This window comes from Rhodnius prolixus, unplaced genomic scaffold (genome assembly GCF_049639745.1).
Source record: "Rhodnius prolixus isolate KJV_2025 unplaced genomic scaffold, Rpr scaffold_8, whole genome shotgun sequence".
Taxonomy (NCBI): Eukaryota; Metazoa; Arthropoda; class Insecta; order Hemiptera; family Reduviidae; genus Rhodnius; species Rhodnius prolixus.
In genome coordinates, this window is record NW_027411593.1 from 233,971 (window position 1) to 261,814 (window position 27,844).

The 27,844-nt window shown below is 33.4% G+C and overlaps 1 protein-coding gene across 6 annotated transcripts in view; it reads right to left on the reverse strand.

The window, feature by feature from the left end:
- The window catches only part of LOC141450635 (fibrillin-2-like), a 146,989-nt gene that overhangs the window by 32,282 nt on the left and 86,863 nt on the right, over positions 1-27,844 (reverse strand). For all 6 annotated transcript variants that reach the window (XR_012456202.1, XM_074121227.1, XM_074121228.1 and 3 more), the window contains 19 exons: positions 27,106-27,321; positions 25,976-26,175; positions 25,228-25,408; positions 23,555-23,718; positions 23,291-23,426; positions 21,720-21,925; positions 19,395-19,545; positions 19,185-19,310; positions 16,544-16,669; positions 12,666-12,791; positions 12,504-12,585; positions 11,686-11,852; positions 9,937-10,130; positions 9,468-9,602; positions 6,743-6,920; positions 6,543-6,656; positions 6,315-6,449; positions 6,029-6,243; positions 657-795 (listed from right to left, as the gene is read on the reverse strand). Coding sequence is in view for 5 of the 6 variants with exons in the window: in XM_074121227.1 (XP_073977328.1) it covers positions 657-795; positions 6,029-6,243; positions 6,315-6,449; positions 6,543-6,656; positions 6,743-6,920; positions 9,468-9,602; positions 9,937-10,130; positions 11,686-11,852; positions 12,504-12,585; positions 12,666-12,791; positions 16,544-16,669; positions 19,185-19,310; positions 19,395-19,545; positions 21,720-21,925; positions 23,291-23,426; positions 23,555-23,718; positions 25,228-25,408; positions 25,976-26,175; positions 27,106-27,321 (2,991 nt within the window). In the remaining variant the exon portion in view is untranslated. The remainder of the gene's footprint in view (positions 1-656; positions 796-6,028; positions 6,244-6,314; positions 6,450-6,542; positions 6,657-6,742; positions 6,921-9,467; positions 9,603-9,936; positions 10,131-11,685; positions 11,853-12,503; positions 12,586-12,665; positions 12,792-16,543; positions 16,670-19,184; positions 19,311-19,394; positions 19,546-21,719; positions 21,926-23,290; positions 23,427-23,554; positions 23,719-25,227; positions 25,409-25,975; positions 26,176-27,105; positions 27,322-27,844) is intronic.

Genomic DNA, 27,844 nt, shown 5'->3' on the forward strand with positions numbered 1-27,844 from the left:
TCCAGATCTGTGCTAAGTCTCTACAACATACCTGATTGAGGAGATCTATGAGAAATCTCATTTGGATAATGACATCTCTGTCAGGAGGAGGAGTGTTGGTGTTTGTTCCATCCCCCATAGTATCTGCAAATACCATGCTTTCATCGGGTACTCTTTTTCAGTGTCCCGTGAAGAAATCCGTCATCTTATATATAACACCTAGTTTTAATAAACTTTCGACTAGCAATTATGAAGTTCAACGTTCGGCAAAGCCCATTTTTTCCTTACTCATTAGGAATAGTTGGTGTCTCAGACTAACTTCATTATCCACTTTCTCTAACTCATTAATAATATCGCATCTCGCCCAATTTTCGAAAACTACTGGAAGTACTTCTTCAGAAGCCCATGGAATACAAACTGGAATGTTACAAGAACATGGTTGTTCCAAGACCCCAAGAGGGGTTGTGTGTTTCATTGATTCACTTATTCATAAGTGAATTGATTAAGTCCATTGATTTTTCCTAAAGTGGTACCATTCAAATTGCAAAGTAGTTACTAGTTCCCATAATTCGATATAATTGGCCATGTTTTTTTTTTTGAAAATGTAAAAAAAAAATAATAAAAAATAAACAAATATTTATTTGAAAACAGATCTGAGCAAGACAAAAATCACTTACCAACACAAGTAGCCAGTTGTGAATTAAGTCTGTAACCATCGTTGCAAGAGCACATAAAACTTCCGAATGTATTTGTACAGTGACCATTTTTGCATATATTTTCATGGTCTTCGCATTCATTAATATCTTCCAGCCTGACCTGCTAGCAATAAAAATCTTTACTTTTTGAGTTAAAGTCATTTAATGAGGTAAATTACTTTATGTATAACTTATAGTTTGTTATATTTAAATGTTAACATTTATATCAACAGATTAAGCAGCTGCATATAATTTTTGTATTGCCAACATAAGTGCACGTGTGCATTACCGAGAAACCCCTCTTGTCATAATTTGTATGTACTTTATATAATCCACAGATCATAATTATAACTTAATTCATATTCGTACTTTCATAGAGTAAGGACAATACGAGTTCCATAATTGTTATAAGATAAGAGAATATTAACTATATATCAATTTTGTATTCCTCTGTTAAATTGCATAGCTGTGTATATTTTAAAAATACAGTTTTTAAATAAAGCGCTTAAGTTCTTTTGGTAATAAAAAATACAAGCACAAAAGGCTAAAGCATATCTTGCTTTAATTAACTTTATGTAGTAAGGTTTTTTTAAATGTTTTTTTTGCCTTAGTATGTAAGTTTGGACCATTTATCAACGTAAATATTAAGGTTGTGGAGTGTACGATAGGCACTGCAGCCTGAAACCTCCTCTTGTGAAATTTGTATCTTTCTTTTAAATTGCAAATAAATTCTAATTTCAATTTCAGTTTTTAAAAACACAGTTGTCTAATTTAAAAATGTAACCGGTAGTTAGAGAAGGAATTGTGTTCAGGACGATTTTCTCTTTGTGAACAATTAAAATTCAATAAATAAATGAAACACTCTTGCTTAAACCGATTTTATAATTACTTTCTTTTCAAATAAGCTTATGACTCTCAAAAGTTAGCATTGTTTTCTTTTGAAGGCACTAAAATCTGATATCATTGGAATGACGTTACAAATCTATGTATATCCATATGGTTACCGCAAAACTCACAAAGTACAAATTTTAGAGCGTTCTGCCAGAAAAAAATTCAGCATTCATGTTAGCAGATTGATTAGTAGAAAACAAAACAGTGGCTCTGAGGGTGACAAATTCAGAAGCGGTTTTTCGTAAGTGCTGAAAATTAGGAAAAATGGATATGGCAAGTTTTGAATACCACTCATATATGTATATTCATGCACAAATACGACTATTTCGTATTCCGCAGTAGTAGAGATAAAGAACGATAACGTACATAAAATCTGGTAAAAAAAATGTAACCTCACTGCTCAAAAAGTGATTAAATTTGCAGTGTAACTTCTAAGATTAACCTTACGCTCAATTTTTTTTAATTTGTGTTAACTTGTCGCCAGTTTTAGCTTCCAAAATTTCATTAGATATTAGTTTTCACTTCAATCATCAATATAATTGCTCATGGGGTATATATTGCTCATAACCTGATTTATTTTTAAGTGTTTTTATTTTTATTAACATTTTTCTTTTTATTCTTTCTCCTTCTGCAATCGCTTTTCTACTCGCCCATTCTCTAATGTATACAATTTTCCTGTATTCTGTTTCTCATAACTTTCCTCTTTTTCTTAGATTTCCCATCCCATCAATGATCCATGCTCATGTAATAACTGCATGTAATAACTCCACCACAAAATGTGATGAGAGGACAATTGTTTGTAACAAGTGCCAACGGATTTTCCAGACATTTGTTGCTATTTGGCGCCTGTTTATCTTTAAAGCTAAAAATCTTTTAAGAACTTATAACGTTGAGTCAGCGAGTCGAATTAATATTCCTAACACCATATATTCCTACTCTGATGAGGATTTTAACTCACATACGGCGCAAGACCTTGAGTTGCTATACAGACACTTTTGTTCCAACCTTAGAACGCTGGAGAACTGGCCTCAGAAATCAAGAATATCAAGTCTTCTCTCAATATTAAAACTGTCCGGTAGGACAGTTGTATAAGGGTTGATCATCAAAAACTGCACGAAAAAGCGTAACGTTGAAAAACACCCAACTTTGACAATTTTTTTCTCTTTTTCTATAAAAGATAAAATTCCCAAATTTTCTTTAAATTATAGGGCAAGTCCTCCTTTATAACTGTAATTTTTTTGTCAAGACCCAGATTTAATATATTAAGAGAAAAAAGTTACTGAAAATGAGCAAAAACGGCATTTTCAAAAATTGGTCTTGTTCTTGTTGTTGTTCTTCTTGTTGTTACCTTTTTTGTAAACAACGTAGCGCCTAAACGCGTGAACCGATTTTCATGAATAAGGTGTCATTCGTTTCGGAATTTTATGTAGATGTGCCTTTTGGGGGTCTCGACGCTGTACATCAAATGGGGGAGGAGTTAGCCCCATATATGTGAGGCCCCTTCTCAAAATTATTATTACTAATAACTCTGAAAATGTTAACCCGATTTTAATAAAATTTGGCAGGATGAAAGGTTTAGGGCACTCCTACGTAACATTTAAACGACGTTCTGCTCTTACCCTTATTAGGGGGAAGTATGGTAATCGTTTCAAATTATCGAAACGTGAACCGATTTTCATGAATAAAGTGTCATTCGAATCGAAATTTTGTACAGATTTGCACTTTAAAAGTCTCGTCGCTATGACTCATAAGGAGGGGAGTTTGCCCCACCCAAGTAAGGCCTTTTCTAATACTATTATTACCAATATTTCTATTACGCTTAGTTCGATTTGGATAAAATTTACCACGAAGAAGTGGTTAAAGCTCCTCTACGTGGCTGTGAAGTGCCACCATGCTCTTACACCTACTAAGAGGAAGTACTGCAATCGTTAAAATTATCAATGAGTGAACCTATTTACATCAATGAATTCGATTCAAAATATTTGCCTTTAAGGGAGAAGTACTGTAATCGCAGTTTATTTTTCTTACTCCTCTTAAAAGGAAGTACTGAAATCGCTTTTTAATTTTGCTATTTACGTACAAATACCTTCCTATTTTATTCAAAACGCTTTCTCTAAAAAATTGTTATTGAGGATGGTTTGGGGGACCGCAACTATAATCATTCTTTAAAAAGATCGCTCCAGTGGTAGTTACGGTTCGGACTTAACACCTTTTTAGGTTATAATGGTAGAATTTATTATTCCAAATTTTAATAAAATCTGTAAAGCAGATATGTAACTTTGCAAAACAGACAAAAAGGAAAATCTATCCAAAAAGTCCAAAAATCTCCTTAACAAAAACTTACAGTTTAAAATGTTAAGTATAAGGGTTGATTAAACGCCAAAAGGTACACAAATCAGCAAGTACCCAACATTTCATTAATACTTCATTAATATTTAAGTAATTTTACTGCATTAAATTTCATTAATATTTTTTTGAATTTATTAGAGGTCACAGACCCTTATGCTGGCCAGTTCATTCATAATTTTTTTTTTTATTGATTTAAATCGCGTCAACATCTGAGGTTATTGGCGCCCGGAGTTTTTTTCAGTGCACTGCCGGCCTCCAGACAGTGTTCTCTCGTTACAGACAACACTGTCCATCACCGGCCAGTGAGCTGTAAGAAGCTCTTAGGAAGAGAAAATCTAAGGGACAGCAGCTGGATTCGAACCCGGAACCTCCACGTGGGAATCCAATACGCTAACCGCATAGCTAATCCCTTCCCTTAGTTCATTCATAATATTTTATTTTTTGTTATAATTATGATAAAATGTATATTATGTCTTCGTAATTAAATAGGTACTTTATTATAGCTTTATTCCAAATTATTCTTCTGATTTATCTTTATTAGGCCCTTTATTCTGAGTAGTCACATATACATGCATGTTAAAATAGAAAAAGACAAAGTTAGAGTCGGCTACTGTTTAAATTTGAATCACGGATTTAAAACAATATTTCAGTCTAGAATTCTTCTTACCGAAGTATTTGTGAGTACAAATAACGCATAGGTAATATCCAGTAAATTATTCAACAATAATTATTCATTTCTCAATTGTAATTTAATGTAGTCCCTCTAATTTTACTTATAGTAGGTAAAATACTGGTATAATTAGCTGTCATAAAAATATGCATATCTTATATTCCAAATATATAACACTGCGGTAAGAATACCTAGATTGAGAATTGAAGAAAACTATATTATTTGCGATAAAGCCAGATTAATTATTACCTATTATTAAAAACGCTTGACTAAATAAAGTAACAATTGCTTTAATCGAATTACGAACTTAAACCGAAGATTTTTATTTAAAAATAAAAATAAATAAATAAAATAAACAAAATCATTGATGAATGTTGGTGCAAGCATTTTTGAAAAAAGTTTTTGAATTTTTTAACCTCATATTTTTTTTATAAAGTTTTTTTTTTTAACCTGTGATTAATAGTTTGTTGATTAGATATTACAGTCAATCTAAGAAATAGTGTTCTATTTGAACAAATATTTTGTAGACGAAAATGGCCAGCATAAGGGTCTGTGACCTCTAATAAATTCAAAAAAATATTAATGAAATTTAATGCAGTAAAATTACTTAAATATTAATGAAGTATTAATGAAATGTTGGGTACTTGCTGATTTGTGTACCTTTTGGCGTTTAATCAACCCTTATACTTAACATTTTAAACTGTAAGTTTTTGTTAAGGAGTAGATTAGAGAGCAAGTGATCAACCACTTAAGAAAACAGCGACAGACAAAATAAAGTAGATTATTTAAAATTAGCATCACATGAAGGTTATTAAATTAGACGGGATATTATTCCGAGGCATATGATTTTAAGTCTGGCTTAACTATGTGAGCGACTTAAGAAACAATCGATTAACTTCAAGAGGATTCCCTGCTCAGTGCAGAACTGAAAATGAAAACACAGCCTGATGACATAGATTCTTACGATGGACTTAAACCTGAAGCCCTCGTCCCAGTCATTTATCAGCACTTTTGTTCGTTGTGAGTCGGAAATGAATTGCTACTTTGTTAGAAGCCAAGCATCTGCCGAAAAATGTCATTTATTTTTGTAAGATTTATTTTCTCACATCTGTTTAGAGGTAGAAATTTCTTTAACTTACTGTGTTGGCACAGAACTAATAATTTTCAACATAATACTTTTTAAGTTTTTTTCAGGCGTTGTCCTTGCTTCTTTCCTACGCTACTGACTCAGTGTGAGTGTGACAGAAATTAGATGAAGTCAAATTCTACACACCAAACTAAATAATCAACTTCTGATTTCGGAATAAAAGTCCGAAGTCGGTCTGTATAAAAAAAATGCGTGCTACGACGAATAAAATAAACGATAGCATCCAGCACTGCAGAGCTAACCACATTTTTAAATAATCAATCTAAATAAAGAAGCCAAAACTTGTAGATTACGCACAGTAGTTTTGTTAGGCCTTAATCCGGTACCACCAGGGCAGAGGTCGTTATATTCCTTTGTGCCTGGCCTAGGGCACATTTCGCACATTATGCCCCAGCCTCGACCCAGAGAACAGCAGCAAGTTGCTTTGGTCACTGCACTTCCCATTTCTTTTGTACAACTTGGTCTGCCGTAAGTATCATCCACATGTTGGTAGCACCTTGACTCTCTTTTATCTATTAACATCAGAGAATTTATTAATTATTGATTGAAAAGTTCACCTATTTTCTATCTCTGTTTTACGTACCGACACAGGCATTTCCAGCGGGGACAAGTTGATAATTTGGAGGACATTGGCATGTATAACTGCCTATAGTGTTCACACACTTTCCATACATGCAAGCTTTGGGGCTGTCGCATTCATTTACATCAGTACAGTTACCTGGAAAATTTATTATGAATAAGTATGACAATTACGGATATTGACCTTTAAGATCAAGGTAGTAAATGTTTTCTTGTTAGTAAATAACTTTACCTCTTGAATCATCCAACTGAAAACCCTCTCCACAAATACATTTAAAAGTTCCAATCAGGTTACTGCACTGACCATGTACACAAATATTATCAAATGTGTTGCATTCATTTATATCTGGAAATAATAAGATATTTAAAATATATGAAAGCTTTGGATAGGTGTTATTTCTTGATATCTAAATAAGATTTATTTTCTCGTACCAATACAAGCAGTTTCACTGTTATCATTTGGATGCATGAAACCCATTTCGCATTCACATCTAAACGAACCTGGATAGTTAAGACAGTTGCCATTTTCACAAAGCATGGGGTTTTCAATGCACTCATCTACATCTAGGCAAGTGTATCCGTCCCCACGAAAGCCAGAGTCACAGACACACTAAAAAGCATGAAAAAGAAACATTAGCATATCTTTCAATTTTTCCATTGAGCAAATTTTTACTATTAAGAAATCACGCTCAGAATAAAAGCTTTTTCTACAAAAATTGGACATTTTGATAAAATATTTATAGATTCAGTGTTTACTTACACCCACTTTTCAAGATCCCAATAAAATTATCAACTTCTTTTTTAATTTAATTATTGATCTTTTGAAAATTTCATGAGTAAAAAATCATTGGGCCTGACGTGTGAAATACAATGTGCCGGAGTGATTGAGAAACAGAGAAAACACAGATAAGATGATTGAATACTCTTTTTCATGAATGTACCTCGGATTGGAAAACAAGAAGAAATCGAAAAAAAACTAATATCCCGAACCGTACAAGTTACCAACAAATTAATAAATATTTCGAATTTCTCTAATTTGGTAATCTAAGGGAAATTAATGAGACCTTAATTACTTAAAGAGGGCTGAAAGAGGCGAGTAAATCTACAAACGTTAAATGTCGTGGATGAGACTGCTGTTGTTCTGCAGATGACTTAAAAATGATGGATAGGAAAGAATGTTTTTACTTCGAGAAACTACGTTGACTCGTATGCCTCTGGGGATATCAGGAAAAAGACAACGCAACATTAAGACAGATGTGAAGTTTGTTGGTAGACAGCGCTTGTAACGCCAAAAAAATTCAGAGTAAGAGCGATAAGATAATTCTTATTAAATTACTTCCTCTTAGGGAATGTAAGAGAATAAAGTTGCGTTTACAACTTCTACTAATAAGGGGAAAGACAAATTAAACTGCGATTACGTTACTTCCTTTTAGGATGAGTAATGGCAATTAAACTGTGAATATATTAGTTCCTCTTAAAAGTGGTAAGAAAAATTATACAGCTATTGCAGAACTACTCCCTTAAAGAAGAAAGAGAAATTAAACTGCAAATACAGCACGATTGCAGCACTTTCTTTTAGTAAACATACTTTACTATAAATTTCTTTTATTAACCATTAAATAAAATTCAAGGCCTAAGACCGGGAATCGAACCCAGTACCACAATGCATATTAGCTTTGCAGGTCTCGCCTCTAACCGCTCGGCTACCGTGGCGCCTATGATAGTAACAGTAATCGGTGCTTTCCGTGAGGACTGTAGAAATGACAATGAAGAAAGACTTATTAACATGTGTGAAGAGATGGGGTTGAAGATAAGTAACTCCTGGTTCCAACATAAACATTTACACAGATGTACTTGGACAAATAAGAGAAATCTACGGTAAATCATTGATTATATTGCTATAAGACAGAGGACTACTGTGAAATTGTCACATGTTCGAGTTTAAAGAGGGGCCGAGTGTGGTTCTAACCACTTTCTCGTCAAAGCTAAAATTGTATGCCCATGGATCAACCCTAAAATGCGGAAAATGAATGGAATTTCAGTGTCAGGACCTTGAAAAGTGATAGGGAATGAGAGCTTTAACATTCCTCTTCCCAAGAAGAAAGCGTAAGTTGGCTCTATCAACAACGATTGAGAGAGAATCGCATGTGAATTAGGAGGGCACAACAGAGCAATGCAAAACGAATAAAATTTAAAAAGTGTCCCTTGAAGTATTAGGAACTGAAGGAAATGCCATACTGGAAGGAGGAAAGGATAATTGATTGAGCGAGGATATTTTGGAATAGATAGAAAATAAGAAAAAGGCATACCACAGATGGCACAGTAAAAAGGATACGGATACGGAGAATAACCGCGGAACAAATAAAAGCCGAATTTAAGGGTGCGTAAAACAATAAAGCTCCTGGTCCTGGTGGGATATATATATCAAGAACTATTGAAGTACTGTGGAGGAAGGAATGCTCTTTTACTAACTAAGCTGATTAACCTCATCTTTTTTTTTTTTTTTTCCCGGCGCATCGACGTCTATGGCCATTAGCGCCCACCACACATTTTCTCTTTTCTCATAAAAAGGCCACTAGAGCTGGGATGGTACCTATTGGCCTATCGGGCTGCCACATACATATCTTGCATAGCAAGGCAAGGTGGAGCCTAGGCTATCGGGTATCGGACCGCACTCCCCTCTTACATCATCGAACTGGTCGACGAGGGGGCACCTCATCTTAGAAGGAAGTTAATACCTACAGAAATGAAATTAGGATTTATAACACCCATCCATAAAAAAGGAAGCAAAAAGGATTGCGCAAATTACAGAGGCATATGTATGAGATGACAGTTGTGGGAAGACCTAGGACCAGATGGAAAGACTCCGTATTAGAATCCCTGGTGGGGTGCGGTTTGACGGAGGCCGATGCCACGAATACGCAGAAATGGAAAGATCGGCTCAGATAGTAGGTTGAGAGAAAGCTACTACGCGTAGAAAAAAAACTTCAACAAAATAAAAATTCTGCGCAAGCCAAGTAACCAATTTCTTCATATTTGAGGCTGCAAACTGCTAATATTGTGGGCAACAGCAGATAATGAGTTTCAATTGTTTTAAATGCACTCAGAAACAAATTCGTTATTAAGTAGTAAGTAATAGTTGAAATAATTAAAAAACCTTGAAAGATCCTTCTGTATTAACACATTGGGCATTCTGATTACATCCTCCGTTGTTAGTTGAACATTCATTGATATCTCTGCAGGTTACTCCATTTCCGTTGAAACCTTCTTTACATCGGCAGCTGTATGAACCCTGCACAGAAAATAGATGAATCTGAGATCAGAAAGAAAGTGAAGAGCCTGTTTGAATTAAAAAAGAAAATGACACGGTTGACAAAAGTTTTCAACATGAAAAAAAATTGTCAACAATGAAAATGAGAAGAACTAGGTAATTTTAAATTTAAGGCGAAAAGAAAAGTACGACTTTCAAGAATAAATTTAAAAATGAGAAAATGAAAGTTAGAAAAATAAATGCGAGGAAGTGAAAGAGGAAATTAAAAAGGAAGAAAGTTAATAAAGAGTTAATAAGAGTTCTAATTAAAAAAAACATAAGTTTACCGTGTTAAGCCTATTGCACTGTTACCTACGGGATTATTAATGCAATCAGCATTATAATCGCAATTATGGATCATCAATTGACATTCATCATCATCAGTACAGTATGGGCCGCCTCTTGGTTTCGCTGAGTATCCAACTTCACAATGGCACATGAAGGAGCCAATAGTATTGTCACAATCCCCATTACCGCAAACATTAGAGTCTCCTTCACATTCATTGATATCTGCAATTTATTAATTTGTACACTTCTATTACAGTTTTATGTTAACTACTATCTGTTTATTATAAGAGAGTTACTAGTTACTAGAGTTAGTTTATTATGAGAGAGATAGTTAAAAATAATTAGCTTTTAAAAAAAATCTGACATGGAACCCTCACATGACTAGGAAGTCGCAAAAAACAACGCAATTATGTAATTTATTTTTTTATTGAAATTTTGAATTGATCTAAAAAGCCTGTAGACTTCAATGTTTTAAATTTTTATTAAAATAAAATGGCGAGGTATTGGTGAATTTTCAAAAAACAATAATGGACCTTCATCGACTAAGATTTTGCCATTCCACTGCACTTAATAACTATACTAAAGTTAATAACAATCTAGCCGTAGAGTTTGGTTTGAGGAAGGGTCCATTACTACCTGTAATGTACCCTCGTACTAGTCTGAGACCAAATTATACTCTCTAATTAGTATTTCAGTTTGGAGTAAAGCATCGGTACTTGCACCTATCATCAGATGTGACAGATAAAATAAACGAAATCGAGAGGATCTTAATTTAAAGTAAAAAAGTATAGATATAGACTCAAAACGGCATTCATTGGCGTATTAAAACTGTCCGGTGAAAAAATTGTATAATGTTTGCTTGTAAATCTGCACGAAAAAGCGGAATGCTGAAAAAGACCCAACTTTGATCATTTTTTCACGTTTTCTTTAAAAGTTAATATTATCAGTTTTTCTGTAAAATAAAGAGCATATCTTCGTTCAAAAGAATACTTCTTTCCCACAATGCAGGTCAAATAGATTTCGAGAAAAGTCAACATTTTATTTCTATTTTAATACAAAGGGAGGCCTTAACCCATATCTTTACAGTGCAAACTGTAAGTCTAAAATCGACTCGAAAACTGTACTTTCTCCTACGGAACTGAAGAAAAGTTTATTTTATTCATTTACATTTTTTGCTTACGATGTATTTTTATCATGTTACCAAAACGTATCTTTTGTACCTTGAATATTTTTTCCATTGCACTTAATACATGTCATTTGTGTGTTGAACGCATATGCAAAATGTATAATTTAAATGAATATAATAAAGTATAATATTGTTATTAAATGAAATCATTTAATAAAGATTAAATGTATTGATGAAATTGTGAGTTGCTAGAAAATCAGAATGTTGTTTATTGGTAGATAAGAAAATATAATTGTCCTAACCGTTTGTGGTTTTTTAAATGAAAATGAATATACTTCATGGATTTTTCTTGAGAATATTGAGGAGCCGTCAATATAAAAATTTTTGTGTAGACAGTTATGATGATGTAGTGATCGTATAACTCCAGAAATTTATAATAACCTGAAGAAGGCGGCAAATTTGCCAAAACGTCGGTATGCAAAAAATAATTTGTCTACAAAAAAAACTGACAGTTCTTTAATATTCACGAGACAAATCTACCTACTAAATTCCAAAACTAAACCATCACACTTCAAGGAACGATACATATTTCTAAAAAGAGTAAGCCATAAATAAATTTAAAATGAAATTAAATTTAAATAGGTATTATACCAACACAGGAGGATCCGTCCGGTCCTGGCAGCAAACCTTTAGTACACTGACAACTAAAACTGCCTATTGTGTTTGTACATTTGCCGCCATTACATATCCTTGGGTTTTCTTTACATTCATCCACATCAATACAAGATCTTCCGTCCAATCTCATTGCATACCCTGAACTGTAATTAGGATTTAATTATTTTAATTACTGATTAAAGCAAACAGAGTGAGAACATAAGCAGACAATGGCTCCACTTAGGTTTGAATGAATGTAAGAAATTTAAATAGAAAGCATGTTTAAAACTATTACTAAAAAAATACTGATTTCATTAGTAAAAGTAGCAAATACCAATTGAGTTTTTGTAAGCAAATGAACATATCAAATATAAATCTGTCAAGTATTTGGCATCTAATTTATCACATGTGGCATTATTTATTTATAATTTAGATTACTCTGCTCTTCAAGTACAGTGCATTGAGTGATATTTACTCAGCAGAATCTCAATCTGCTTTAATTTTTTACAAAATTACTTCCGATATAACATGTACACATAAAATTTCCTAATAATAAGAAACCAATTTATCCCCATATTTTTAGATTTATTGGATACCAGTGAAGAACAAATAGGTTAATTGGAGAAATCATAATGTTATTCAGGGAAATCATCAATCACTTATGTTTGGAAAAGTGTTATTCTTCTGTTAACGCTTATGGGCATTTGGTTTGGAAGGTACGTATACTGAGAGCTAACAATTAATAAAGTAAACGCCTTTTTTTTCAGACGGTGCTTTGTTCCCAACTACAGATTGCTAAAAATTAGTATACTTACTGGCAATCACAATAAAAACTGCCAGGGGTATTCACGCATACGGATGAACAGCCGCCGTTACTTGATTGACATTCGTCTATATCTAGAAGAAACAGAATGTTATATACGACTTAGGTAGCGAACACAGTTAATGAAATAGCATGGTGACTGATGTATGTCTACCTTCGCAATGTGAAGTGATGCCTGCGTGTTGGTAGCCATCGTCACAAACGCATTGATAGGTGCCCATCATGTTCTCGCAAACCCCATTTGAGCAGATCCCACTAGTCCGTGAACATTCGTCTATATCTAGTTGCAGTAAACATTACATTTAACTACTCTTTAACAAAAACTTACAGTTTAAAATGTTAAGTATAAGGGTTGATTAAACGCCAAAATGTACACAAATCAGCTAGTACCCAACATTTCATTGATATTATTTTAAGTAATTTTACTACATTAATTTTCATTAATATTTTTTTGAATTTATTAGATGTTTCACAGACCCTTATGCTGGCCATTTTAATCTACAAAATATTTGTTCAAGTAGAACACCATTTAACTTAGATTGACTGTAATAAGATAAATAAGATATGCATATTTTTATGACAGCTATCATAATTATTCCAGTATTTTACTATAAGTAAAATTAGAGGGACTACATTAAATTACAATTGAGAAATGAATAATTATTGTTGAATAATTTACTTGATATTACCTACGCGTTATTTGTGCTCACAAATACTTCGGAAAGACGAATTCTAGACTGAAATATTGTTTTAAATCCGTGATTCAAATTTAAATAGTAGCCGACTCTGCCTTTGTCTTTTTTTACTTTAACGTGCATGTACATACATACGATATATGTGACTATTCAGAATAAAGAGCATAATAAAGATAAATCAGAAGAATAATTTGGAATAAAGCTAAAATAAAGTACCTATTTAATTACGAAAATATAATATACATTTTATCATAATTATAACAAAAAAATAAAATATTATGAATGAACAAAGGGAAGGGATTAGCTATGCGGTTAGCATATTGGATTCCCACGTGGAGGTTCCGGGTTCGAATCCAGCTGCTGACCCTTAGATTTTCTCTTTCTAAGAGCTTCTTACAGCTCACTGTCCGGGTGATGAACAGTGACAGTGTCTGTAACGAGAGAACACTGTCCGGAGGCCGGCAGTGCACTGAAAAAAGCTCCGGGCGCCAATAACCTTGATGTTGACGCGACTTAAATCATAAAAGAAAAGAAAAAGAAAGTGAATGAACTGGCCAGCATAAGGGTCTGTGAAACATCTAATAAATTCAAAAAAATATTAATGAAAATTAATGTAGTAAAATTACTTAAAATAATATCAATGAAATGTTGGGTACTAGCTGATTTGTGTACCTTTTGGCGTTTAATCAACCCTTATACTTAACATTTTAAACTGTAAGTTTTTGTTAAAGAGATTTTTGTACCTTTTGGATAGATTTTCTTTTTTGTATGTTTTGCAAAGTTACATATCTGCTTTTCAGATTTTATTAAAATTGGGAATAATAAATTTAATTTTATCATTATAACCTGAAAAGGTGTTAAGTCGGAGTTACTACCACTGGACAGATCTTTTTAAAGAATGATTATAGTTGCGGTCCCCAAACCATCCTCAATAACAATTTTTTTGAGAAAGCGTTTTGAATAAAATAGGAAGGTAATTTGTACGTAAATAGCAAAATTAAACTGCGATTTCAGTACTTCCCTTTAAGAGGAGTAAGAAAAATAAACTGCGATTACAGTACTTCTCCCTAAAAGGCAAAGAGGCAAAGATTTTGAATCGAACTACAATTCATTGATGAAAATCGGTTCACTCATTGAAAATTTTAACGATTGCAATACTTCCTCTTAGTAGGTGTAAGAGCATGATGGCACTTCACAGCCACGTAGAGGAGCTTTAACCACTTCTTCTTACTAAATTTTATCAAAATCGGACTAACCGTTATAGAAATATTGGTAATAATAGTTTTAGAAAGGGCCTTACTTGGGTGGGGCAAACTCCCCTCCTTATGAGGCACAGCGTCGAGACTTTTAAAGTGCAAATCTGTACAAAATTTCGATTCGAATGACACTTTATTCATGAAAATCGGTTTACGTTTCGATAATTTGAAACGATTGCTATACTTCCCCTTAACAAGTGTAAGAGCAGATCGTCGCTTTAATGTTACGTAGGGGAGCCCTAACCCTGTCATCCTACCAAATTTTATCAAAATCGGGCTAAGATTTACAGAGTAATTAATGATAATAATTTTGGAGGGGGCCTTACATAAAAGGGGCTAACTCCTCTCCCATTCCATGTACAGCGTCGCGGCCCCCAAAAGGCACATCTACATAAAATTCCGAATCGAATGACATCTCATTCATGAAAATCGGTTCACGCGTTTAGGCGCTACGTTGTTTACAAAAAAGGCAACAACAACAAGAAGAAGAACAAGAACAAGAACAAGAACAAGAACATTTTTTGAAAATGCCGTTTTTGCTCATTTTGAGCATCTTTTTTCTCAATATCTATCAAATCTAGGTTGTTGCAAAAAAATTACAGTCATAAAGGAGGATTTGCCCTATATTATAAAGAAAATTTGGGAATTTTATCTTTTATAGAAAAAAATTGTCAAAGTTGGGTGTTTTTCAACGTTACGCTTTTTCGTGCAGTTTTTGATGATCAACCCTTATACAACTGTCCTACCGGACAGTTTTAATCATGTCAAAAAATTATCATTTATTTTGATGAAACCTTTCAATTTATTTTCGGAGTGGAGTATTAATAAATTTTTTATAAAAGCTAAAATCCAAGATTACGTTTTGATTTAATGAACTTCAAAAAATCTTAAATACTCATTAAATAAAAAATTTGTTAAAAATAGGAATGTAAAAAAAATCTAAATAGATGATATAAATTTTTCATATGATTCAGGGGGTTGATTTCTAGAATTGATGAAATTGATTGATGCAATAATTTATCAAAGCAGTTCTTTGCTTATCATTTGATATTTTTGACAGAAACTGATGTACCACCATTTGTTGTCAGTAGATAAACTCGAGTATTGCACTTCCGGAAACGACTTCCCACAATGGAGAATAATAGTTATAAGATAGCCTACAATGAAATAAAAATATACCACGGTCAACCTCGTAATTTACAGATTTTAATTAGTACCCTCAACAGTCGAGCTTCAAGTCAGTGCTAGAGAAGCACAGTTAGGTTCAAAACGAATGGTGACGGCGCTGATATCAACTTCCCGTACTGATACCAACAAGTGTACAGAAAGTGGTTTTCTGCACGTACATTGACAACGTGTATTAAAAAAGATTGCCATATTTACAAAAATTCTACAAATTTATTTCTGTAGAGTACTTTTCATTGTTTAGGTGACTAATTCGTTGTTCCAGAAAGAAGAAAGAATATTCCTAATTTCACTCAAGTATTTTTTTTATTTTTGCCGAGTTTACGACCTAGGGAAGTTAGAATTAGTTTACAAAAATTAATTACTTTATGCTACTGACAATAATGATATTTTTTATTTGTGATTAGTCTAGCTGCTACTATTCCCTTAACTAATAAATATATATGTAGTTAAAATTGATCTTTTGCATGTATAAAGGTAATACTATATTCTATGAGTGGTTATGATTTTATAATGATCTGATGTATGTGGAGCGAGATATTGAGATTTGAACTATAAAAAGTTTAACTACCATTATCTCCTTATTAACTAAAAAAGCGTTATAATTTATTTTTTGCCTTTTGTGGTTTAATGAACCAATATAATTAACTTTTTAGTTTTTTTTTTCAGGAAATAACCAATATGAAGAGCACAGAAGCATGTGTATGATGCATTCATTGATTGAATGTGCTTATTTGCCCAATATTTACTAAAGAAATAGTGTTTTAAACGTCCAAGAGTACAAACCTGTGACTAACTCACTGATCATTTTATTTATTATTTTGTGAAACTGTATATGTACATAACTGCTGAGTTCAGCATGACAGAATGTCAGAACTCATTCTAAGCAATCTTACCCTTGCAAGAATGTTTGTCAGGTGACAGTTCATGTCCTGGAGGACAGTTGCACTTGAAGCTGCCAGGAGTGTTCACGCACGTTCCTCCCCTGCACAAGCCTGGGCTTCTCTCACACTCATTCACGTCTGTAGGAAAACAAAATTAAATTTGCAAATAATTTAGAAAAGTAAACTCTACAAATATTTCTAAATCTATTTTTCTTGCTCAGGTATGATAAATTCCTCTCCTCGGCTACCATTAAACGTGGACCAAAAGTTGTTTTATATTCAACAAAATGTTATTTATTTTTTTAACATTTACTTTAATATAATTTATCCATAAAACAGTTCAATCCCTTAAATGATCGAAATGTCTTCTTTCAACTTTATCTTAACATTTCTCGAACCTTTCAATAACACTTCCAAATAAATCAAAACTCTAATTCCGACTAGCAACCGTTTATTTCGACTACAGTATTTGTTTGTACCTTCGTAAGAGAAGCTCCTGTAACCAAGCAAATTTTCGATTTAGATTCTGTTTTGAGATACTATGAATACGAAAAAGTGGTTTTTATAATTGTCCTTTGTGTGGGTATGTCTGAGTGAGACAGTGTAACTATTCACCGAGACTCAAAAACGAAGAAACACAGAAAGTAGAAGTTTCGCTTAGATGTAGCACCCACATAAATCTTGGGATATTGAGGGATTCTGGTATTTTTTTGGAATGATTTTTTTCTGTTAACCCTGCTCTTCTTAGAGCTTTCTTGAAGAGCCTAGAACCAGTTGTTGGATGAGATAATACATCCCTGAGGATTTTAGAGAAGACCCGGGAAGTCTTTGATCACAATTTAGGATTTCTCTGGAAAATCTGAGTTAGTGTGTTCATTACTTAAGGATGAGTGGGGTCTCATCTGACTTTAGTGGGGGCCAAGTAGAACTTCTTGGTCACAGTGCTCTACACTACATTAAAGCACACATATACTCAAAATTATCATTTACATTTTATTTACTATCTGGATGTTCTTCAGGAATATTGTAAAGAAAATTGCCTTACAGTCAATACGGACAAAACTGTGGTAATTCCGTTTTGTAAAGGTGGCCGACCGGGTAAAAGATTGCAATTGACCTACGGAGATGTACCGCTTCAAGTAGTGAATACCTTTACGTATCTGGGGGTTCCAGTGTCGTCCTCTGCAAAGTTTTGGCAAGCAAGCAAACACTTCTTAGCCAAGGGTATAATAGCCAATTCAGTAGTGAAGAATACTCTCATTAAAAGTAAATCTGACAGTTGGGCTACAAAGATTAAACTGTTTGCAGCTACTTCTGAGGCAACTATTCTGTATGCTTCCGAGGTATGGGCTCCATCTTATGCGGATATGGTCGAAAGGGCGCAGTTATCTTTCATTAAGTCAGTTCTCCAGCTTCCTAGAAACTCGCCAAACTATTTTGTCAGACTTGAAACCGGACAAGTTCATCTTAAATACAAAATTTTTAAAAGAATGTTGAATTGGTGGCTTAAATATGGAAACAATCGATCTTCCAAAACTTTGCTATATGAGACAAAGGGAACTATTGGACATAATGGATATGCCCTACAACTGGTGCCAACAGCTGCGATACTATCTAGTTATGCTGGGTGCCGAGGACATTTGGGTATCACAGGATGTGGAAATAATCAGTGACAATTACAAAAACTTGTTGGAGAGAATGGAGAATCACCTAATCAGTAAAGATGTGGATGCCGCAATTTCCAGCTCTTTTAACACACTCTATAGAACTTATAGTTTGCTAGGTGGTTGTGAAAGCTATTTAAAAGCGAAGCTCCACATAAATAAATTAAGAATTATTTCTCAATTACGTCTCTCTGGAAAGTTTACAAACCATTTAAATTATCAAAATTACTCTGCCAAATTCTGCCTTGATTCTGTTTGTCCACTATGTAACCATGATTTAGATAACGTTTCACATCTACTCCTAACATGTCCGGTACTCAATCAATATAGAAACAAGTTCATCACTCAGTATTTCTCTCACCACCCTGGTAGTGATAATAGTAATAAAATTTCAGATCTATTGACTATAGATGATCGAGATAATGAAAAAGTCAATAATATTTTTCTATTTGTCACTAATTGTCTCAAATTTAGAAAAATAGTGCTACAATGAAACTTCCTTGCTCACCTTAACTTATCAATGTAGCAATAATAAGAAAAAACAATTAAAAGAAGCCATGTTAGCAAATTCCCTATTGTATCAATTGTTATTTTATTTTAAGTAGATTACCTACCTTCTTTATTGCAGAGAACTATTCAGTTGTGTCTCTTATTTTCATTTTTTTATTTTATGATTTATTTTTCTATATCTTGTTCTGATTTTATTTTGTTTTATTTTATTTTTTACTTATGCTCAAAAAATTATTCTCCTCAGTTAATTTAAATAATACTTGATATTTTATTTCTTTACTAATATTTAATTAATTATTGTAATAAAGTATTATAATTTTTGTATTTATAAATTTGTAAGGTCAACCCTTGCTATGAGATCTGTATCTCTTTAAGCAATAAAGATTCATTCATTCATTCATTTACATTTTATTAAAAAACATTAATTATTGTGAAAGTGATAAGTAGTTTTCCTGAAGTAGTGCTTTCTGCAAACTTACCCATACACACTTGCATCATCAGTGTACTTTCGTAGCCTTCCTTACAATCGCACTTAAAGCTGCCTGCAACGTTTTCACATGTGCCACTCCCACATACTCCGTGTAGTATACTGCATTCATCAATGTCTATCAGAAAAATATTTAAAGTGTAAATTGTAATTTTGCACTTTATTGTATTTTAATTAATTATTGTTAATTAACTTTACGCACCAATACATTTGATGCCATTTTCTTCTAAAGCGTATCCTTGATTGCATCTACAATTGAAACCACCCATTGTATTTTTGCATCTGCCGTTACTGCACATTCCTGGAAATTCTACGCATTCATTTATGTCTTTTCTGTCTACGAAACCAAGACCCTAAAACCAGAGTTGAAAGCCAATTTTATAATTGTTGAGTATATTAGACAATTTCAAAGATTTATTTGTTACATCACGGTGTTTTTCTTTATTTTTGACAATTTGGGATTAACAGCTATCTTGGCGAAACGTGTTTTACTGGTTATAGAATGTGGCTTCCACTTCTACCGATGCTGTCTATAAGAGAACTGTGGATATTAACTATAGTGAGTGAAAGTAATCGGTGTATAAAATTAATAAGTTAAAATTTAAAGGTAAAGAGCTCGAAACCGAAAAGTTGAAGAATGCACTCTATGGCACTCAGAATGTTTTGTCAAGAAATAAAATTTAAAATTAATAAGGTTTGATTAAGTGACTTTTAATTTCCTGCAAATTAATTTTATTGTAATAATATTTCTTGGAAAATACATTTTAGGTGAGATGTGTGAATAGTAGTATTTTTATTTATTCCTAAAATTTTGAAAACCATATTAGCCATACAGCATTGTTTTTTCTTTCTTTTTTTGCGCATCGACATTAGCGACAATATTATTATTCATAAAAAAAAAAATCACCTAAACCCACTAATATTGAAAATCAATATCAATTATTTATCAATTAATAACTAATTTCCCTACTACAATTCGTTTAAGGTATTTGGAGATGCGTCGGGAGATGGGATTTAGGAAGAGGAAGTAGTGTGTGAGTTCAAATCAGAATTTTATGAGAATTTGTAAATGACTTTCAAAGTGATAGACATCTAAATAGCGTTAATTTAATATTACAGGTGACATTCTTCATTTTCTTTTCGCCTAATCAATCACGCCACTGATCATTGCTCCTCCAGATCAAAAATTCCCTCACATTGAACATTTATCTACAATTTAATTATAACATGGTGAGGCAGTAGTTTTTTCTTAGAATAAATCTAGTGTGATACACTGATGTTCTCTTACTGTAACTTACGTACTAAATTTTCTTGGAACTTAGACTTAGTCAAAAAAGACAGTTGACTTTATATTAAATACGTATGTTCTTTCTTTGTAATGCAATGTAAGAGCAAAGGTTAGGTCTCAGACACTCCACAACCTAACTCTCCGATTACAAGTTTAGAAACTTTATTTAGTACTTGTGCACGTTTGTCACCGTTTAAATGAATCGCTTTAAAATTTGACTAGGAAATAGTAGAAAACGCGAATAAGAATGCCTTTCAGTAAAGTCGCTTTTCTGGTTAACCGATATTCTTCCTTTCATAATCAAATATTATTCTGGTGTTAGAACCGTACCATACCTAAAATTACCTTTTTAATTTTAGCCCCTCCTAAGAACTTTGCACACATAAATTTACCTCAAATATGGTTCAAACAAATGTAATAATAGTTCTACCAATATTTAACGTTTTTAAAAAGTTCAAGGAAAATTGTTTGAACGTTTGTAGCTCTTCCATTTGGCCAAATTTCTTCAATTTTAGAATTTCACTTAAATATTTATTTCGATTTCGTATTAATAAATGATTGATGGAGTGGCCGCTGCATTGGGAAGGCACATTTAAACCTTAGCGGTTTTATTTTACTTTACTTTTTTTACTTCAACAACAAAGCCCGCATTCCCCACTTCCCACTCAGAAAGGACTTATTTAAAATTTAAATAGGATGTTACTAATATACGTTACAGATCTAGTCACTAACAAAAATATATTTCCGGAGAAAAAAGGAAAAATGGAAAATTTGACTCGTTCGCAATACTTTTCTCACTTAGTATAACAAAAGAAAATAAAAATAATCGTTTATCTCGACAATGCACCTGCACTGAGGGCTTTAGCAATGGGAAGTATTCATTGTATGCAAATTTACCTTATTTTGACCAAATTTGGCACTCTCGTATTCCAATTATTCACAAGGTTTAACCGAACAACTATCGATCAACATACGACAGCGAACATATTTTATTGATTTCTCAGTTACATTAAGTAAAAGCCCAGGTCAAGATTAGGAATTGAACTGAGTTACCACTCCATCTAAAATTTGCCCAGTAGCGGGGAATCTATTATTAGAAAAACGTTGGACATAGTGATTTGAAATAAAAGGGAATTAGTAAGAAAATGCAGTTTTGAACTAAAAACCCAAGACTGTCAGTGACAGGCCCAGAACTTCTCGCCTTGTTCTCTTAATAACCCTATGTCGCCGAATATTCACCTTTGGACAGAGGTCATTAAAACCTGGAGTTCCCTGCTTGGGGCAAACTTCACATCGATCCCCTCCTGCTGGACCTCCCCAAGCTTTACCTACTCCACTGCAGCAGCATATTGTTCTTGGATACAATCCCTCAATCACTCCTGATCCTTGTCCGTGCTTGAACTCAGTAAAACAACTTTCCTGTCTGACATCTATACACACTGTACCTGAAACAAACAGTTAAATGATTATCGATGAAAGGAATTATTAAATCAATAGCTGACGTCATTGAATCTGCTCCAACACTCCAATAAATTGCAGATAAGTGGAAGCGGCAATTCTAAATACCTTTTTTTGTTTTTTAAGAGCTAAGATAATTCGTTCAAAATTTTTGAAATTTGTTTTTACCGAGAGATTGTATGGCGAGAAACATTTTTTCATAAGGTACTTAAACAAAATAGCTTTAAAACGTGTAATTGATATTTTGTTTAGGTACGGCTTATACCAGACTCAAAATTCTAACCAAATTTGCCATTAGCCCTTTATTCAATAGTTCTTGGCTTTTCTACAATTCTTTGAAAATAGTTGCAAATATCTAAACTTTATGACAAAAGTCATCTACAGTATTCATTAAATGCTCCTAAACATTAGGTCAAGGAACTGCGGGCGCTTTATACATTCTTTCAAGGCTCTCATCTTCTCCCTAAAATCTACAAACCAATGCTATGTAGCACAAAAAAAAAAAAAATCTTTGGCTCTTCATCTTAACAAATTTCTCCAGATGTAACTGTTACTCTGATTGAGGAGTGCTCAATATTAAATGACCAAAGAACATTACCAATGATGTGTTATATATACAGTTCATTCAAATAAATGCAGACTTTATTATAACCTTGGGATTCTCCTCAGTTTGGAAAGTCAATCAAATATAATCTAGAAAATGATCTTCGTGTAAGAAAACAATAGAGAGGCTTGAGGTAGTTAAATTAAGATGTGTAAAAGGAACGACTATCTGGTTTCTGAGTCAGTGGTCATAGCTTTGAGGTTGACTCAAATCCGTAAAAACCATGAAAAACAAAAACCAATAAACACAATGTAATATTAGGGCCAAATTTGCTAACTAGATTAAATTACTTTTTGGTAATTGATAGTTAAAATAAGAACGAAGTGTGCAATAGAATTATAATTTTAGAAATATAAGTTTAGTGCCGTGTCGTAAAAAGCCCAAGTAGTCTCTTGAGTCAAAATGTCTATTAACAATTGATGTTGTAAACCAAAAGTTTGGTTACATATTTATGTTTGTCCAAGCCAAACTTGATTTAGTTTGTGATTGTATGGAGCATACACAGAGCGATATTTAACGAGAATCATGATGCTTTTCGTATCGCTCTGCCTTAATGGTATGGCGAGTCGCAACAGAACAGGCACACTTAGCCATCCCACTCCAAGGAATATGTAACGGAAAACTGGTGTTCTGGCATACTCTTTGCTCGACTTTTTGTCTAGAAGTTATGTTCAACTTGCGCCGGAGAATATTATTTACTTAAAATAAATAAAATAAACTGGAATACACAAGAAGAAAAATCGCTTACCAGTAGAATCTAACGATAGTCCAAGTGCACAGACACACGTAAAGGAACCCTCAGTGTTAACACAAGTTCCCCCTCCTCTGCACACTCCTGAATTTAATTCGCATTCGTTTATATCTTTACAGACTTTTCCATCAATCTAAACACAGAACATTTTCATCAAACTTTACATCAAGTTGTATTTTGTGTTAGAAACAGGGGTACATTTTCCTCTCCTTTAAACTTTTACATTTGAAACGAGTGAACTTAAAGTAGATAACAAATTACTTTAGCATATCCTTTAGCACAATCACAGACGTGGTGACAAGGCTCGCAAGGACTTCCCCAAGCTGAACCCAGTGAGCAGCAACATTCTGACTTCGATGTAAGTTGGGGCAAACTATTCTCACAACGGTCTCGTACCTGTGTCCAACAGGTGCCTTTTCGGTTATCTAAAAAAAATTATTTATTGTTAAAATCACTAGTGTAGTAACAATTCAATCAAATAATTAATTTGCGCCAGAAAGACTTCTGTGGGAAAGAAGTTGAGAGTAACCAATATGATCATAGTAATTTGTAAAATTCAATTGAAAATGACGCAAATTTAAAATTAAATAAAAATTAAACATAAATTTAACATATGCAGTTTAAATTGCAAGATGTTAAGTAATTTTACACATTGAAAGTAAGGAGCAGACGGATGAATTATTGCAATAAAGTGTAGTATTTTTTGACATTACCTAAAAATAAAGCCTTCTTTCACAATAGATGGTAAAAGCAGATACAACAAAAAGTCTACAACATTGTTATGTTAGTGATACTCGTAGTTTGAAACTTCCCTTATTCAAAGCGAAACAATCTTGTGACTTGGTACACCCGATGGTATTTATAAATTCCAAAGTTGGGTGTTTTTTAACGTTACGCTTTTTCGTGCAGTTTTTGACGATCAACCCTTATACAACTGTCCTACCGGACAGTTTTAATACTTCCTGGCTTGGAGTACAAATAAATAAAGCAGTCTATTATAATAACAAGTACGAGGAAGCCTCTGATTATCCATAAACAAAATTTTCATATCCAACCAATAACTGGTTTAGCAATCAATACTCAAATATTCGTAACGCCCGTCTCAATTCTTACTGTATTATACACTTCTGTAATTCCAAATTTCTTTTTTAACCTCTTCCAAGAAAATTAACATATCTTAAACTGCAAACTTTCGCAGCAACTGATTAAAACCGTCCGGTAGGTCAGTTGATAAGGGTTGCAATGCTTTATAAGTGATAATATTTATTAATATGTGGAAGGTTAAATTTTGGAGGTTTCCAGATTCGTCCAAATTTCAAACGTTGATATCTCTTATCGTGTTGAACAGTTTTTGAAAGAATCTTTACTGAATTGTAGAGAAAAGTTAGCTCTATAACGTATAAATTGCAATGATCTAGTGATGTTGTTTATGTGATACTGTTGGCTAAATTTTGGTGGTTTTCAAATTCGTTCAAATTTTAAACATTTATATCTTTCGAAACGGAAATGCTACACGAATTCTAGTAAAATTGTCTTTGTAAACTTGCTGATTATTATTCATATTACCTTCTTTGTGACCGTTGCAAACCCTTTAACGTCAGTGACAGTTAAAAGTTTTTTTGCAGTTTGGAAGAAAATGTGTAAGTTAGAATCTTGAGAATTGTAGTGAGAAAAACTCTCGTGACTGTTTGTACCCAAATTGTTTTTTTTTCAAAAGTAAAAATTCAACCGATGGTACAAAAAAAAATTATTTATTATGAGCAACCAAAAAGTAACATTTAATCAGAAATTGTAAAATTAGGAATGATAGAACTTATCATGATAACTTATTGTTTTTTATAAGGTATATTTTGGTCACAATAAGATAAATTTGCTTTTTATAAAATCTCATATTCGCTAGCCATGAGAGTGAGATTAGACCTTGTTAAGCTTACCTATGCACACTCTGCCCGTGTGATCAATGATGGATCCTGGAGCACATTCGCAGATGTAAGAACCCATGGTGTTGATACACTCACCGTTCAAACAGGAATCACTGCCTTGTTCTTCGCATTCATTGATGTCTTCACAAACATGCATGATCACGTTCAACTGCGTACCGGCCGGACAGGTGCACTATTAAATTAAATTAAAAACATTAAATATTAATAAACATGTAATCAAACACGAAAGGGATATTTTAGGCTCACTATATTTGAAAGTGTGGCGGAATACGCTGTGCGCAAACACGGCAATTCACAAATCCTATCAATGCTTAGGATAACACGTATGCAAATTTATTACTAGTCTTCTAACTTAGTCTCCACCTCATCTACTTTATCTAAACAACATCTCCTAGCCATCGAAAGGCGCAGAATGATCTTATAGATCTGAAAATATTCAACTTTCGATACGTGGTATTTTTTTTTTTTTTTTTTTTATCCAAATACACCAATTAGTTATTTGGGCTTTTTTAACATCGCAGACGTTGTATTTAGAGGGGAAACGGCACCCAGATATTTGAAATTTCAACGGCGGCAACGTAAATTCCTTCACTATGTATAAAATATTATTGCTATTCGAAGTTCGATTATCCTGTTAATGCAATACGTTTGTATATATTCTGCTCGATCATAAACTAGAGAAAGAGGAACAAAAAATCAAATGATTAAAAATAAATCAATAAATAAAGTAAAAATTTACCTGAAAACTTCCAGGAGTATTTCGACATTGTCCTCCGCTACAAATATTATCGTAAAATTTGCATTCGTCTATATCAACACAGGTTTTTCTTGCAGAATCTTCTTCAAATCCCGGATTACATACACATCTATAGCTGCCCATTATATTTTCGCAGGCGCCATTGGCACAAAGGTATGGATCTTGAGCACATTCGTTTATATCTGTAATTAAATAATTAATTATTTAAAAGAAATTATTTGATTTTAAGAATTCTAGTATTACTGATACTTAAAACAGGTGAGTTTTTAAGTGCAAGTCGATATACGTAGTGAAGGAGTTATTCATTACATATTCTAATCAAACCCATTATCATCAACAACATGTACCGTGGCAAACAGGTTGGGGCGGCTGAACAAATATAATGATTAAATTGGAAGTGAAGAATTTTACGAAATCTTAGTTTGAAAATGGCGCTAAAACTAAAAACCGATTTCGCAACTTTTCTTGGAGCCTGTCCTGGGGACCACCAAGGGTTCGGTTCGTACAAGCAAGATTATTAAACCTCTGCTGTGTAAGCAAAGAGCCAAAGAGATCCTGAGTTTGGGTAGGAATCAGAATACTCTGATCACAGGCCTATTCACAGGGCATGGTAGGTCCAGGAAACATCTACACAAGGTGGGGCTTATTAGCTGGAACCGCTGTGCAGACTGTGAAGAGGAGGAGACGGCCTCTCACCTGTTGTTCGATTGTGTTGCAATCGAGCGGTTGCGCTATGAAACCTTTGGAACGTTGAGACCAAAGGAGATTGTAGTGCAAAAAGAACTAGTAGGAAAAGTCCTCAACCTTTTTTAACTACTAGACTCAAAAGGGGAAGGCACAATAAGCCTCTAGTGGCTGCGGTGCCGTGGGGCACAGGTCCCGTCCCGTTTTTTAATCTTAATCTTCAATGAAGGTTATAACTGATGTTTTAGCAGAAAGCTTTAATTGTAGGCCGTGCAATAAGGCCATTCGTGGACGATTCTCATAATTGGAAATTAAAAACCTGGTCGTCTGCAAATAGTTCCATTGTCGTGTTTGTACTTTGCTAAAATCATACACGGGTTTAATCTAAAGTTTTCTTATTAAATTGATCATTCACTTTATAATCTTACCTTTTCCACCGCTAGTCATTCCAACTCCATGAGGACATAATCTGCTGAATTCATCACCACCAGGTGTAGGACAAGGTTCACACGGAGTGCCCCATGCCAAACGATGCTCTAAAAAACTTGCACAGCAGCAGCAACTAGATTTTGTAACAGCCATTAGCGATGGCTTGCTGCATAAACCATTCTGATATGAAGAATAACACAGATCTCTTTGCGTATCTTAAAAGTAAGAATGAAATGAGTGTTATTAATAAAGATCTATAAAACTTGGCGAAATATATGCCAGAACATCTGATAACTGTTTCCAAATGAAGGTTCTAGAACACACCAATAATGAGAATTATAGTAAAAATTAAGAGTGTGCAAAAACGAGGGGCGAAGATGTGATAATCCTCCAATATAAATTTGAATTTATATTTATATTTGCATTACATACTCAAAATGAAAGAGTAACGAACAAAAATCGTGACCCCATTAACAATTTTTAGTTCAATCTACGCTGACATTACGCATATTTTCTGAACGTTCACTATTTTTATTTTATAAAAATTAAACATAGTCATATTATTGCAACGAAAGAAAATTGGCATTTTATGTCTCTGCCAATAGTATTTTAATCAAGCTATTTCAATTTTATAAGTCACTTCAATATCAAATGTTAGCAAGAAAATAGACCGTGTTTATGATCCCAGACCAATCGCTTCCTTTGCCTTTCTCAAACAGACGTTTAGGAAACGCTAGC